Source organism: Stereum hirsutum (assembly GCF_000264905.1).
Source record: "Stereum hirsutum FP-91666 SS1 unplaced genomic scaffold STEHIscaffold_2, whole genome shotgun sequence".
NCBI classification, from domain to species: domain Eukaryota; kingdom Fungi; phylum Basidiomycota; class Agaricomycetes; order Russulales; family Stereaceae; genus Stereum; species Stereum hirsutum.
Genome location: NW_006763132.1, coordinates 2833756 through 2846488, shown reverse-complemented (window position 1 = coordinate 2846488; position 12733 = coordinate 2833756). Strand labels below are relative to the sequence as shown.

Below are 12733 nucleotides of genomic sequence, written 5' to 3'. Positions count from 1 at the left end.
TACATCTGTGTTAACCTCGCTTCCTTGTTGGTAGAGGTTTGGGCTTATCGAACGCTGCCCACCAAGTATTGGCAGTCTCAACGACAACTATGACTTGCCTGAGAATGAGTCTCACATACTCTATCGAGAATAGACGAGCCGTTATACACAAGACATTCAGATATTCGGGAAACAATTGAGATTGTGGTGCACCCGGAAGTATGTTATCGTGAGCATCGGAGTTCGAACATTTTGGGGAGTGGCCGAGGTGTGGGACCGCGATAATGCTTGCCGCGTTCCTTCAAATTGTTCATCCCTTTCTCGCAAGTTTCTTTCGTCTCGCTCGCGTCCCTATCGTAGTCCACCTTTTGAAATTTTGTCTTTTCTCAAACATCTTGATACTAGATCCCGCGAGGCCCATCGTGTGTCGTTCGAGCTGTCCACTTCGGCAGCGGCGCCTGTGCATGCGGGTTGCTCGTGGATCACAGTCGGGCTACCTCACCTATACCACCTGCAGTCTACAAGCTCCTGGGCTGGTATGTTTTATCCTCGTTGTGCTCTCCCCATTTGAAGCGGGGCATAGGGCCCTACATATCTATGCCTTCCGGCGATGCAGATCACCATGTTGTCATTACCGGAGGCTCTATGCGGTGATAACAAGTCCTTTCACCGTACGTAGTCCGCGGCCATACCTTAGATCTTATTGGACTTTTTTCTGGGCAGGGATTGCTGGCCTGAACGGGCTGTACATCATATACACTGGCATATGAGGTATAAAATCCGTTATACTACAGGGATATGTCCTCGACATCAGGGTGACTCGATGTACCTCCTCTTATTAAATCTGGGTCAAATGCCGTTATGGCTGAGCGAGACGTTGACGGTACCCCTGGTGTCATCGAGCGGGAGCGTGTTTCCAGATGAGACATACAGGCGCTCAGTCACTCTGCTCTCATCGCGTCCCTTGACGGCGGTAGAAAACCTGCCATCCTGCACAGCTGTTGGAGGAAAGTCTCGGACATGAATGGCTGCTGACTTTCCACCTGTTCTCCGACCACCGCGAGGCAAACATGCATAGCGGGTCGTCGAGTCGACTTCCCGCGATGGCTCCGCGAGTCATAACGCTACTGATGAGATTCTTCGGAACAAGCTTTGCAGGAGGATATCGTGAGGTGCCGGCGAGGCATACATCTGTGGGGTCGATGACGACAAGATATCTACGGAATGTTCATAAAACTGTCTAAGTCCGGTACTATGTTCCGCGTCACTCATCGTCGCTCTCCTGCATCCCCACCCCTCCGATCTCGAGAATCACAAAGCACAATGGTTCGTACGTCGCGTCGCCTCCTTTGTCAATCTTGCTTCTGACCATGTGCATGACTTCGAAAATTGCAGATGTCAGTCGAGGCCTCAGACGTTGTCGCCGTTACCAAAGATGTGGTGAACGCAATCCACGCTTTGGCGCATGCTATTCCAGAACACTTCGGTCCCGAGATGCAGCGGAAGAGAGCACGAAAACTGCGAATAGAGACCGAGGAAAAGCTTCACGAGCTTATAGCCAAGGGCCTACCTCGAGAGCAAGTGTACTCAGTTGAAGAATCCCTCAGAGTGTACGTTTTCTTTGATGCCTTCATTTCCTTCATTTATCCATCATCGTAGACTGACTGATTGCTTGTACGATAGACACGAGCAAGCTAGTCCTTTATGCCAAGAGCTTGAGGAGAAACATTTCGGAACGATTAGGGCCATCCGTAAAGGAAGAAGGACTTGGAAAGCCGCCAAAAATGCTGAGACTGCACTCATTGTAAGTGTCGCTTCCTTGCCATCTTTGTCTGTGTCCTTGCTGTGCCCCGAAGGAGCACCGAGCACCGTCACTAATTGCGTCACTACGATGATCGACAGCACGCAGAGAGAGAACATCGAGCCAAGCAGCGCGCGCAGGCTGCATCGAGGCCTGGGTTGCAGAATGCGCCAACGCAAATTCAGGATATGTCGGCAGGAAGACGAGCAACGAATAATGGATCACAAGCACAGCTCGGGGTATCAGACAACGGACCGGAGAGAATAGCACCGTTCCCGACTCCGCTATACTCTATCGACGATCGGTCAACTCGTGCCGCTGAGGTGTCGGAATATGCTGCAGATTGCCCCTGCTCTTGCACGAGGCATTCGGACTGCGATGGATTTGGGCACCGTAGCCTGGCCGCCCTCCAGCAGTTCCTAGTCAGGGGGTTTGCTCACGATCATCCTGCGATGCCTGTTCCCTCATTTGTTCCCAGAGAAATATTACATTGACTTATGCTTTATGGTTTGGTGGTGCTGTCGTAGTACATGGAGGTCCTAGAGATATTTTTCTTTCTTCGCCGACGTTCTTCTATTTCCTTATATTTCGATCTATTTCAAGACAAGCTCATGTATTCCAATTTAGAAATCGTCCGTGGTTTGCAGCATGTCGATTCCTTTAGCATATACATACCCATGCCTATGATACCCACCTCGTGCTTTACTCGTATAACGTAGATATGTCTCTTACTAATACTTTCGCAAATAAACATCTGCATCGAAGAAGCGGTTCAAGTTGAAATTTGCACGGATGCCAGACCTTCCAGCCCGCTTAGACCAAACAATGGCTATAGAGGTGGCCCAGGGCTGCTCTACTCTGCGCCCAAGCTTCCCACTTATAAGTTTCGCTCCCTAGCGCAAGTCGAAGAACTTATGGCCAAAATGTATCAATTGAAGCACCCTGATCGTATATTGTATATAATAAATATTGCTCATGAAGATGCGGCGTAGTAGAATGTGAGATTGAAAAGTCCTAGGATGCGACCGAAGCAATGATGAGTAATCGTAACGAGTGTAAGTACGATGATCTGAATAAGTTAGACAATACAAGGCTATACCCAAAAAAAAATAGACATGTCCGTTCAAAGTCTTCCTTTTGAGTTGACATACTGACCGTCCTCAATCGTTGTACGTCGAGGTATACGGCTCGTCTTCCGCTTTACGACCCTCGTCCTTGAACCTCACGGGCGCATACGTCGGCGCCCCCCTCATCTTTGTACCCGATGACGCTCCTTTCCTGATACACATCATAACGCCGAGAGCGCAAAGGACGATACCGACGAGTAGGTTCGCGGCTAGGAGGCCGACGATGGCTGGGCCAAAAGAGTCTACACGGTTGAGCAGGGCACCATATCCAGAGGAAGAGTCCGAGCCGGAGGACGAATCATCGGTGGCGAGGGTGTTCTTCGTCGAGTCTGAGTCGGTAGACGACGACGAATCGGATGATGATGATGACGATCCTGCGAGCTGCCGGACCTGCGCGAGCGTCGCTTCAGGTGGGAGCTGCGAAAGAGCGTTTTGGCGACTCTGCGTGAAGTCACTGAGAGCGTCGTCGGCGTCCTCGAGGGCGAGCAGTTGGATGAAGGCGTCCTTGGTCTCGTTTTTGGAGGGGTCTACGAAGTCACCATAGTCGAACAATGCGTACGCGTTGCGGAGGAAGGCGTCGCCGAGGAGCATGTCGAAGCCTTCGAAGCCTGCTCCTAGATTGAGAGGGGCATACGACGAGGTGCAAATGGTGACATTATCGCCGTCTGCGGTTGTGATAGTTGAAGTATCGGTCAGGTCCAAGGGGTGGATAGGAATCTCCTGGCCGCTGCCATCCATGAGAGTATTGGGTTTAGAACGATATCCCAGGGGCTATAAGGAAGGACACGTACCCAAAGGTAAAGCGCACGTCGGCAGACGCATTGCAGGGCACAGCCCACAGGTCACTTTCCTCACTGAAAACGGCGTCCGGGAAGCTGCTGTAAATAGCATTCACGATGAACCTTGGAACTTGGGCTTGTGTGGCGCCTGTGTCGAGCACTGTGATCGATTTGCCCTTCGGAACTCCGTCGGTGCTCGAGTTCAACGCTACCTTCTCCCCATTAACCGTAATGCTATCTAACAGTATGGACCACCTCGACGATCCTCCGCCATCATATCTTGCCAGCTTCGGCGTTTGTTCGATGGTCTCATACCCATCAATGTACTCAGAAATGGTGAACATTCCATCGGTAGTATCGTCGAGATCGCCGGAACGTCCGAGCATGATGGTGATGAAGTTTGGTAGCGACTTATTCTGGTGAAAGATGTTGCCGAGAGGACTTTCGCCTAGAATGGAGTCATCGTAGGCATCGTTGACAGCGGAAAGGATTTTGGAAGCGCCGTCGTCAGTGTTCAATCCGAGACCAAGGATACCGAAGACCCCTCGGGGGAATAGGATGTCCCCAAATTCGGTGAACTGTGAGGGATGGAAAGGAAAGAGATAATCAGACGATGCAGTGCAGGTCAAAGAGTGAAGGTCCGCTAGCACACCTTCGTTGCATTGACGAACGCTGAAAATGAGATCCAATGAGACGAGGATTCCAGCGCGCAAAACTGAGGTCTGGCGTACCTTGCGAGTCCACAGCAAACTCTCCAATGGAGAATTGACCAAACATGATGGGACCTACAGCTGTACCCACGATCCTGATCAACTCGAGGGCCCTAGGCTAACGATCATTGGCAGAAACATACCTGATCCGGCTCCGTAGGTCAAATTTTGTGGCTGAGCTTTAGATGACGTGACGCTCTCTAACTTCTCTTGCGGATAGACCCAAAGGTCGGTAGAGCCCGTATCAATCTGGACGGTAATATCTGTGTAATGGAGATCAGGTCGGACCGTACACACGATGAAAACGATCGAAAACCAACCTCGCCCTCCGAGAGTGATGTTGGTACGATACTAGAGGTGTCGGTAAGAAGCTGCATCAAATGGTACGGTGCTGAGAAGAGACTGACCAAGACGTTTCCCACATTCGCAATAGTTGGCTGGGTAGAATCAAATGACGACGAACTGGATGCTGAACTATAGGTAAAGGAGATTCCTGAGGCCGAGGAAAATGAAGTTACGCGTCTCTCCACGGTCTGAGGTAGACTGAGAGCTGAGGCCAACCCAGCGAGAGAGAGGGCATTCGACACCAACGAGGCTTTCATGATGAAGAGAAAGGGGGACGCGACTAGGGTCTTGAGCGCTTGAGACCTGGCTTGTGGGGACCGCTATATAAACGCCACGGATGCCAGGGCCGTGGCTTTGGTGCGACACGGCCTACATTAATGCAGACACCTTGTTGCACTGCATACGCGATGAGCGCTGATGCGTTGATGTTGGGCGAAATGTGATGGCAGCCAATATCTTCATTTGACTCCGAATTCGCCATTGTCTCTTGTCAATGATCTCGAGGCAGTGCGAATGAATCCAAACAATGGCCCCAACTATGGGTCTCATCTTGTGTGTTCATGTCTATTTAAGGAAAGGAATTAAAGGTGTATCAGTATCAGGTTACTTTTCATTGCTTCAGACACGGCCGTGTACGTCAGTCTCATTCCAGTCTTGCTCGAGGCAAATCCAAATGGACTCATCAAACGGAACGATCCAAGCGCCGAACTTCGTTGATGGCGTTGCATGTCAACGATGGCAGATCACTCTAAATATAGAACAGCTTTAGCCGCTTGCGATGCTGTGTCTCCGAACTATGCAAACCGTGCAGCATACATTATCACGTCGCAGAGAACCGAAAGACCGCATCAGGATAGAGTTACTCTCCTTCGCAGCAGGGGGTCGAGAGGTTTTTGAATGGTACTCTCTTTCAGTTAACCATTCCTAGTGTGTTCATAGTACACGCCAAGGACCCACAGATGCGAGGGTAAGCGATGCATGGCCGACCGAATACAGGGACATCAAGTGCTACATACTGACGTTGTATACAAGGCGGCGGTTCATGTTACGCACAGCCAATCGACCACCACGTTTTGTCCGGTAACATACGCGACACGGGATTTTCAGCTTTGACTTTTTGGTATTTCAAAGCCCGAATCCGTATCAATTACTGTTATTACCGCCATAGCAACTTCAAGAGGGCCGAAACGTCAACAATTGAAGTTGATTCAGAGTCACTGTAACAAGGGGTCGCTTTGGGTTTTATCACCAAGTAGAAGCTGGACAAAGGACAGAAAAAGCACAGATATTTTACTTACAGCATTTTTGTCCTTGACTGCGAATCGTAGGGGAATGTCTGGTAGCAGGTAAAAGGAGGACCAAGGAGGGCCATCGGTATTGTTCGCGGAATCGCCACAGCAGTGACAGCACACAGCAACTGCAGAATTGAATCTCCGCGGCCCGCTTTCCCGTCATTGAGCGTGCGGTGTGCGACAAGCGCTCGTGTTCGAAACTTGACCACAATTCCCGTCTGCATTACTGCTTACTGTATCCCTGACCCTTTCGTTCATCAATACGCTGGCACGGAAACTGTACGACTCAATTACAGAGACCTTTTATTTTGAAGTTGAGGCAGGGTACCATGCTCTCTTCCTTGCTCGTGACCATTCTTTGCAATTGGGACCTCAGGCTAGTAAAGTTCGAAGCCAGCGTCGTCTGATGTGCCAACCGTGACACTTGGTCGACATGTCCAGATTATCGCATGGTTTTCAGCTCATACTGCTATCAAGCATTTATCTCGTCAAGAGGAAGAAACAACGCTCGGCTTCTGCCCTAGATCGGGAACTCAGTCGTGAGAGGTCGTGAGACATCTCTGTCTCTCACCAATTTTGTCTTTCTGTTCCACGGTGATATCTGGTACCGATTTCATTCACTGCCATATATCGCAGCCTCATCAAGATCCTCGTAAACGAACGTCAAGAGACTTATTTGCAATGCGATTCCGTCGCCGGGGAAGTGTCATTCGGAGTGCAGTACTGTACTTCAAGAAATCTACAATTGAGGTCGTCCTCACCCATTGTTGAACTCTACGCTCCTTTCCTAGACTTATGAGCCAGCCGAATCCTCCTGACTAGGTCCTCATTAGTCCATCATTCTCGAGGAAGATTGAGCATTGTCGAACTCGCCATTCACGTATCCCTTATGTTCACGTCATCCCATTGCAGACGATTCATGTCGGATCGTCCTCTTTGTTTCAGTTCGTTCCAAACTTCCTTCATCACTCGTGAACGACGCTGGGTATAGGCGTAAAGCACGGGCAACCTTCCACGCTCATCATTGTACGCATATCCAAAGGAACGATTGATCCCAACGGACCTGGTCAAATCCACCCACTACTATCTTCGGTGGCACAAGCACTTATAGGACAGAATCGAGGTCTACAACCATATGCGGCCACTGTGAAGGCAGATATTGAGTGAGGAAGATCCCGAAAACGCGACGGTGGTGCAGGATTTGGATAGTATTACTATGGACTTTCGGGCATTGGCAGCCACCAGCTTACAATATTGATCGCGATGAGGTGTGCGTGACTTCGCACTTTGACCACTATTTGACTTGCGCATTCTCGAGCAAATATATAAATATACACAACAGTATTGCATTTCAGAGCAGCAAGTATCCATATCCGGGACTTCGTCAGCATGGTAGCACACGTAACAGGATCGTACGGGATGATGAGCGAGCAAGTAAGTAACGGTGATCTTCAGAAGAGTTGCGACAAGTATGTGAGAGGAAGCATGGCAATGGTGAAGTTGGAGAAAGAGTCGATATGGGAACTGGCTTCAGAAGTGAGGGTATTCATTGTGGCAGATACGTAGAAACGAGAGGCATAAATTGGAAAAGACAGTTCGTGAGAGACAAAATTTGTGGATCAAAGGCAGCGAGTCATAGTACATGTCGTTCAGAGGCATTGAGTGACGGTGTGAGAGGATAGCGCCAATCCTGTATCAGCGGCGACAGTAGCACAGCACAGAAGGTCATGGCCGACTTTAACAGAAGTACATTACCCTCCCCTGACTCGCATGCAACGGCTTGAAAGCCGCGCGGAATCGCTCAAGGATGGCGGTCTGATCAGTGTTCGTCGCCGTGTCCGACTCTCCAGTCAGATCAAGACCGCCCTCGGGGTCGTAGTGGTGCTTTGCGCGAGAACACACGATGTCGGCGTCTGTTATGATAGCGATAGGAAACAACATCGGGTGGAGATGAGTTCAGAGTGGAACAAGAGAAGGGAAGAGGAAAGCGTGAGTGCTTACAGTAGACCGGCGCTGGGATGGACACGGAGCGAGTGGCTCGCGCGTATACATGACAGAGCGCGAATGACAAGGACTGGATCCCATCGGCACTGGAAATTGTGAGAAATCGAGTCAGAGGGCAAGCCTTTGTGTAAAGTAAACGGAATATCACATACGTGAACTTGTTCTCGTCGTGGAGAACATTATAATGTGCAGACCTGCTTGTACCCAGGATACCGCCGTGTGACTGACAAAACCAAATCAACAACGAAGCACTTGTAAGACTTTGGTCGTAAGAGAAAGAGTAAAGTTAAAGACTAATACATACTTGGAGGTAGAAGTCAAACTCGACGGGGTTGACGATCGCGCGGTCAATGACGAGCCCAGCAGGGCAGTTCTTACTCTTCCTGTCGCCCTCGTTCTCGCTCCTCGGGAAGAACCTGACATGATGTCTCTTTCCGACAACAATGATCGTGATCTTGGGGTTGATTTTCAGCTCTGCACAAGCGGCTAGATTTTGTTGCAGTGTCAGCATGGTTCAAGGGTGAATCCTGATCATACAACCACGGACCTTGGAGAAGTGGCAGTTCTATGCGGACATGGAACGTGAAGTGAGCAGGGTAAGAAAGGAATCGCAGCTGACAGGAATAACGTACCTCGCTCAATGACATGACGGAATTGTCCCTCGGAAACACCATCTAGAAAGGCGATGTTAGTTGAAGTACTAAAGACAATCGAGACATGTAATTAGAGTCTTACCTCGATAGAAAATGATGCGCTTCGGAGCTGGATTCGCCTTCTTTTCGACCATCCTGCGATATGTCATGTACATTTCCAAGACGTGCTGGGAGGCGAATCAGGGTTTAGTTGAACAGTTATCAAGGTTAGATGCCAACGATATACGACAAATGCTTACCTTGGCCATCTTCTGCAAAGAAGTGATCATCTCCTCGCGTGAAGCCTGCACTTCAATCGTAGCAATGTACTTGGCAGCTTCGGTGTCAACATTGCCGACAACCGCTGTGAAGGATGGACGATCCAGAGAGCCCGGGGCGGGATGAATGGCATCGGCACCTGTGCAACATTTAGTCAACCACCGCACGCCTAGAAAATGACGGAAGATGAGACCAGAACGCACCCATCACAAGCGTCGGCATCTGTGGAAGAAAAATATTCGGAATATCAGAGATAGGAAATAACATTGAAGACGAAGAGGGTATACGTTAGGGTCCGACAGATCGACGGCAGAGCGTGCGTCTGGGATGGCGTTCACTCCTCCAAGCTTGACATTGAGCCTAAAAGATATAATCAACGGGTGAAACATGTTTAAAGGTCAGGTAGAAGCCTACTTCAGGATGACGTTGGCATAGTACTGGGCCTGAAGTACAAGTAAATGTTAGTATTTGATATTGTCGATAATGAAGGACGCAACACATACTTTTGCTCGGGAGCACTTGGCACTCTTCATGCATTGCGTAGTGACACCAGCCACGCAGTCACCAAAGCTGTGCAACCCGCAAATGAATAATGGGTCCCGGCGAAATGACACAGAAACTCACTGCTTGACGGCACGGTAAATCTCTGCATTCCCTGCCTCGGGAAGGATGATAACCATAAGCTGAAGATAGTATTATATTGAGATTAAAACAGCATTGAAGGGGTAAAAGGAGGCTCGACGGACCTGGGGATGGGCCTTGGCCTTCTGGGCACAAGCCTGTCCTGCTGCCTTGAGAGACTGAAACAAATGGTTAAACAACCAACAGACAGGCAGAAACATCGGGCATGTATACCTGCGAAACAACTGCTTGGGGATTGCCGTATTGAATATGAACAGGGCGGTCAGCGATTGTCAGCCCTATCATAAGAAAACGCGATATTAATCCTGAGTTAGACGAACACAGACAGTAGACGCGAAAACAGGGAACGGCACCCACCTACGGCACGGCACGCACTGACAAAGCCACTGATCATTTCCTCCGCAATTTGCTGTCCGAACCTCCTCTCCTGTTCGAAGATTACGACGACCCAACGAGCTACCTCGGTTCCAGGCTTATAGACCTTCTTATCGATCCTATTGTAACATGGTCAGCAGGTTGTCTCACGGAACACAATATTCCTGCACTCGCATATTCCATGCACCATCTCTTGGTTGCTGCAGAGAGCTCGAAGTGTCAGAGATCCCTCGGAGAAAAGGACAGCACGCAAGAGACTTACGATCGTAGGTTGCCTGCTACTCGCGTGATATCTAAGAGTCGGAGCATTGAGGACACGACCCTGGATTGTCTCATTACTCGTCTTCACGGTGATACCAAACTGGCGAACGTAGTCCGACTGTCCATAGGCAAGCACCTACAAAGCGTGATGCGAACGATGTAAGTACCAATATAAGACAAGATCACCGCAACTACAGATAACAACTCACGGAGAGGCCGTGACGGATACTGTCAAGCCGTTGTTGCGGGAACTGCGTGGCAAAGCTGACGACCTCGGAAGTTTTCGCGTCAGGTATCTTCTTCATGTTCATTAGCTGGCCGGCATGAACAACACAGAGCTCGAGAGGCATTAGAGCACTTGTACCCAGCTGCAAAATCACCATCTATTCAACAACCGCGCAAGGCGACCCTTAAGTAAAAGAGGGAGGTCAATGCCTTACCTCAACGCAAACGACATCCGGGAATTGCAGAGGCCGATTGAGGACAGTCTGAAAGTATCGAGCGACCGTTATCGGCCTGCCATCAGCTCCAGTAAACCTCAAGTCGTTCGCTCCGGCTATCGACACTCCACGGATTCCTCGAGGTGCCGCATCCGGCCTGTGCGGAGTGGTGATCCTGACACCCAAAAGGAACCGCTTTAACTCTCTGGCCATCCGATCTGTGAAGCCTCTCCTTGGGGAAAAAACGTTCGGATCTCGTCCGGCGTTCATAAAGTCGAGGCACACAGTCAGAAGCGGCCCCGACTTGAAGAACGCACCCGTGCTGCGAAGGTATTAATTAGGATTGGTCGGAGAGAGCAAAGTAAAGACGGAGAGGTTCATACGTGATATCAAGGTTGATGAGCATACGGCCGATAGATGGCCGGACGGATTGGAAGTATCCTCTCCAAAGCTGAGTGGTTGATGCAATGTTAACGTCGGAGATACTCGTGTTGAGTATGCGATAAGATGCGACGTACCTCAATGCCTCCACCGATGTCCCTCTTCCCTTCCGGAGTGAAGAACGAGCGAACATTGAAGGGATATCTGAGATTTGGCTGGAGTAGAATTAGCAACAGGAAGATACCTGCACATAGACTAGGAGTAGGTGAATTACCTCCATTCGAACAGCCACGTTCAGGGACTAAAGGGCGAGTGAAAGAAACTCTTAAGCTGAGTAAAAGAAATCAAAAAGAGTGAACGAACCGTGATAGCAGTCAGAACCTCGTTGTCATGCGTCTGTTGGCCATCTAGGAAACGAGACAACACCCTAGGGAGACGCAGGGAATCATCAGTAGACGGATAGGGAAATACATTCGAAAGTATCCTCACTCTGGATTGATCTCGGCTACATGGGTTAACTTGACCTGCAGGAAGTATCAGCAATGCGCTCAAGACCGAGGTCAGGGAAGATATACACCTTGTAGACCTTTGGACCTCTGCTCCCTTCCCTGGGTGGGGGAGCCTGAGACGATTGTGTGGCAAGACATACAGAGAACTGACGCAGCACAACTGAATAAGGATAAAGGAGTGCTTGAAGAGATTAAAGAAACTACCTCTGCGGAGTTACCGAAAGAATATTTGGTGGACGAGAACAAATTTTTGCGACCGTCATATGCTCCGCGAGGAGTAAACACATTGGGCGCAACTGCGGTCTGCATGATCTTGATGATTTCGAAGTTTACACGGGCTGGTAAAGTTTTCTCGGAAGGAGAGATGACTGTAGAGACGATCAGTATCGATACAAATTAAGAGCAAGAAGGACAACTGCACTGACCCACTGATCACAATACGCATAGGAGCAAGATGTAAGGACGATGTGAATGGATAGCATAGCACAATACAAAAAACAGACCGTCATAATGATGTATTATTCCCTCAGGAGTGGAACACTCGAAATGATTCGTGTGGACCTCCAATGGTCGGCCCTGTAGACCGAACCCTGGTCTCTTGATGCCGACAGCCTCGACATGCGAAGCGATACTGATGGTTGAGCCAGCGACTGTAGATCCACCTCGACCGGGCGCGCCACCCCGCGGACCACCACGACCACGACCTCCTCCACCAGCACCACCACGACCTTGTCCTCCTCCTCCTCCTCCTCCAGGACCACCAGCACCAGGACCACCTCGTCCCCGCCCACGGGGATTACCTCGGCCAGCCATATGGATATGATACGCAGAGAATGTGAATGTGTCGAAGAGGTGGAAGTAAAGAAAGCAAAGGACGAAGGGACGGTGAAGGTCGAACTTTATAGTGATCGCCGCCACAACAACTCGTTCAATTATGCAAAATTCACACGCCACAGCATATCAGCCGTGCCTTTGTTTAACTTTGTTCCCACTCTCCGCATAATAATCGAGGCCTCGAGTCTGATGCAGCTTAGTGTGACTACGGTCCGGTGAACTTTCTTCAGTGAAAGGAAGGCGCACAGGTGACAAGGATAAAGAGTTCGTGTGGCTTAGCACGAGAAATATGTTCAAAGGCCAAAGAGAAAAGAGACATGAAAGAAAGAAAGCCGTATCATAC

At 49.8% G+C, this 12733-nt stretch overlaps 3 protein-coding genes across 3 annotated transcripts; 1 reads left to right on the top strand and 2 right to left on the bottom strand.

Moving 5' to 3' along the window:
• Nucleotides 1–160: 160 nt before the first annotated feature.
• On the top strand, nt 161–2532 carry STEHIDRAFT_137136 (uncharacterized protein). The gene is made up of 7 exons (XM_007300092.1): nt 161–208; nt 385–515; nt 563–650; nt 774–952; nt 1375–1589; nt 1663–1783; nt 1882–2532. The coding sequence occupies exons 2-7, from the start codon at nt 444–446 to the stop codon at nt 2272–2274; spliced, it is 1068 nt and encodes a 355-aa protein (XP_007300154.1). The 5' UTR covers nt 161–208; nt 385–443; the 3' UTR covers nt 2275–2532.
• A 166-nt stretch (nt 2533–2698) lies between these two features.
• On the bottom strand, nt 2699–5305 carry STEHIDRAFT_73338 (acid protease). The gene is made up of 7 exons (XM_007299411.1): nt 4804–5305; nt 4717–4747; nt 4540–4659; nt 4418–4477; nt 4339–4358; nt 3699–4264; nt 2699–3634 (listed from the first exon to the last, which is right to left on the bottom strand). The coding sequence occupies exons 1-7, from the start codon at nt 4996–4998 to the stop codon at nt 2941–2943; spliced, it is 1686 nt and encodes a 561-aa protein (XP_007299473.1). The 5' UTR covers nt 4999–5305; the 3' UTR covers nt 2699–2940.
• Nucleotides 5306–7457: 2152 nt separating this feature from the next.
• On the bottom strand, nt 7458–12541 carry STEHIDRAFT_73335 (Piwi-domain-containing protein). Its single transcript, XM_007299410.1, has 28 exons — nt 12056–12541; nt 11761–11924; nt 11625–11702; nt 11537–11571; nt 11411–11474; nt 11322–11348; nt 11185–11262; nt 11050–11117; nt 10667–10988; nt 10436–10594; nt 10228–10362; nt 10140–10165; nt 9948–10084; nt 9804–9868; nt 9695–9748; nt 9573–9631; nt 9452–9518; nt 9363–9391; nt 9236–9308; nt 9152–9170; nt 8930–9087; nt 8773–8857; nt 8670–8711; nt 8585–8602; nt 8342–8523; nt 8190–8260; nt 8035–8123; nt 7458–7946 (listed from the first exon to the last, which is right to left on the bottom strand). The coding sequence occupies exons 1-28, from the start codon at nt 12063–12065 to the stop codon at nt 7771–7773; spliced, it is 2490 nt and encodes an 829-aa protein (XP_007299472.1). The 5' UTR covers nt 12066–12541; the 3' UTR covers nt 7458–7770.
• Nucleotides 12542–12733: the final 192 nt, after the last annotated feature.

What these genes read in the sequence shown, in the direction of transcription:
- STEHIDRAFT_137136 (XM_007300092.1), top strand. Translation starts at nt 444, where the DNA reads ATGCGGGTTGCTCGTGGATCACAGTCGGGCTACCTCACCTATACCACC. An exon ending in TGATAACAAGTCCTTTCACC is followed by an intron (nt 651 to 773) that starts GTACGTAGTCCG and finishes GTTATACTACAG; the next exon opens with GGATATGTCCTCGACATCAG. An exon ending in GTTGAAGAATCCCTCAGAGT is followed by an intron (nt 1,590 to 1,662) that starts GTACGTTTTCTT and finishes CTTGTACGATAG; the next exon opens with ACACGAGCAAGCTAGTCCTT.
- STEHIDRAFT_73338 (XM_007299411.1), bottom strand. Translation starts at nt 4,998, where the DNA reads ATGAAAGCCTCGTTGGTGTCGAATGCCCTCTCTCTCGCTGGGTTGGCC. An exon ending in CGAATGTGGGAAACGTCTTG is followed by an intron (nt 4,748 to 4,803) that starts GTCAGTCTCTTC and finishes CGACACCTCTAG; the next exon opens with TATCGTACCAACATCACTCT. An exon ending in GACGTGCGCTTTACCTTTGG is followed by an intron (nt 3,635 to 3,698) that starts GTACGTGTCCTT and finishes CATGGATGGCAG; the next exon opens with CGGCCAGGAGATTCCTATCC.
- STEHIDRAFT_73335 (XM_007299410.1), bottom strand. An exon ending in CTTTCGGTAACTCCGCAGAG is followed by an intron (nt 11,703 to 11,760) that starts GTAGTTTCTTTA and finishes GTGCTGCGTCAG; the next exon opens with TTCTCTGTATGTCTTGCCAC. An exon ending in TATGCCAACGTCATCCTGAA is followed by an intron (nt 9,309 to 9,362) that starts GTAGGCTTCTAC and finishes TATATCTTTTAG; the next exon opens with GCTCAATGTCAAGCTTGGAG.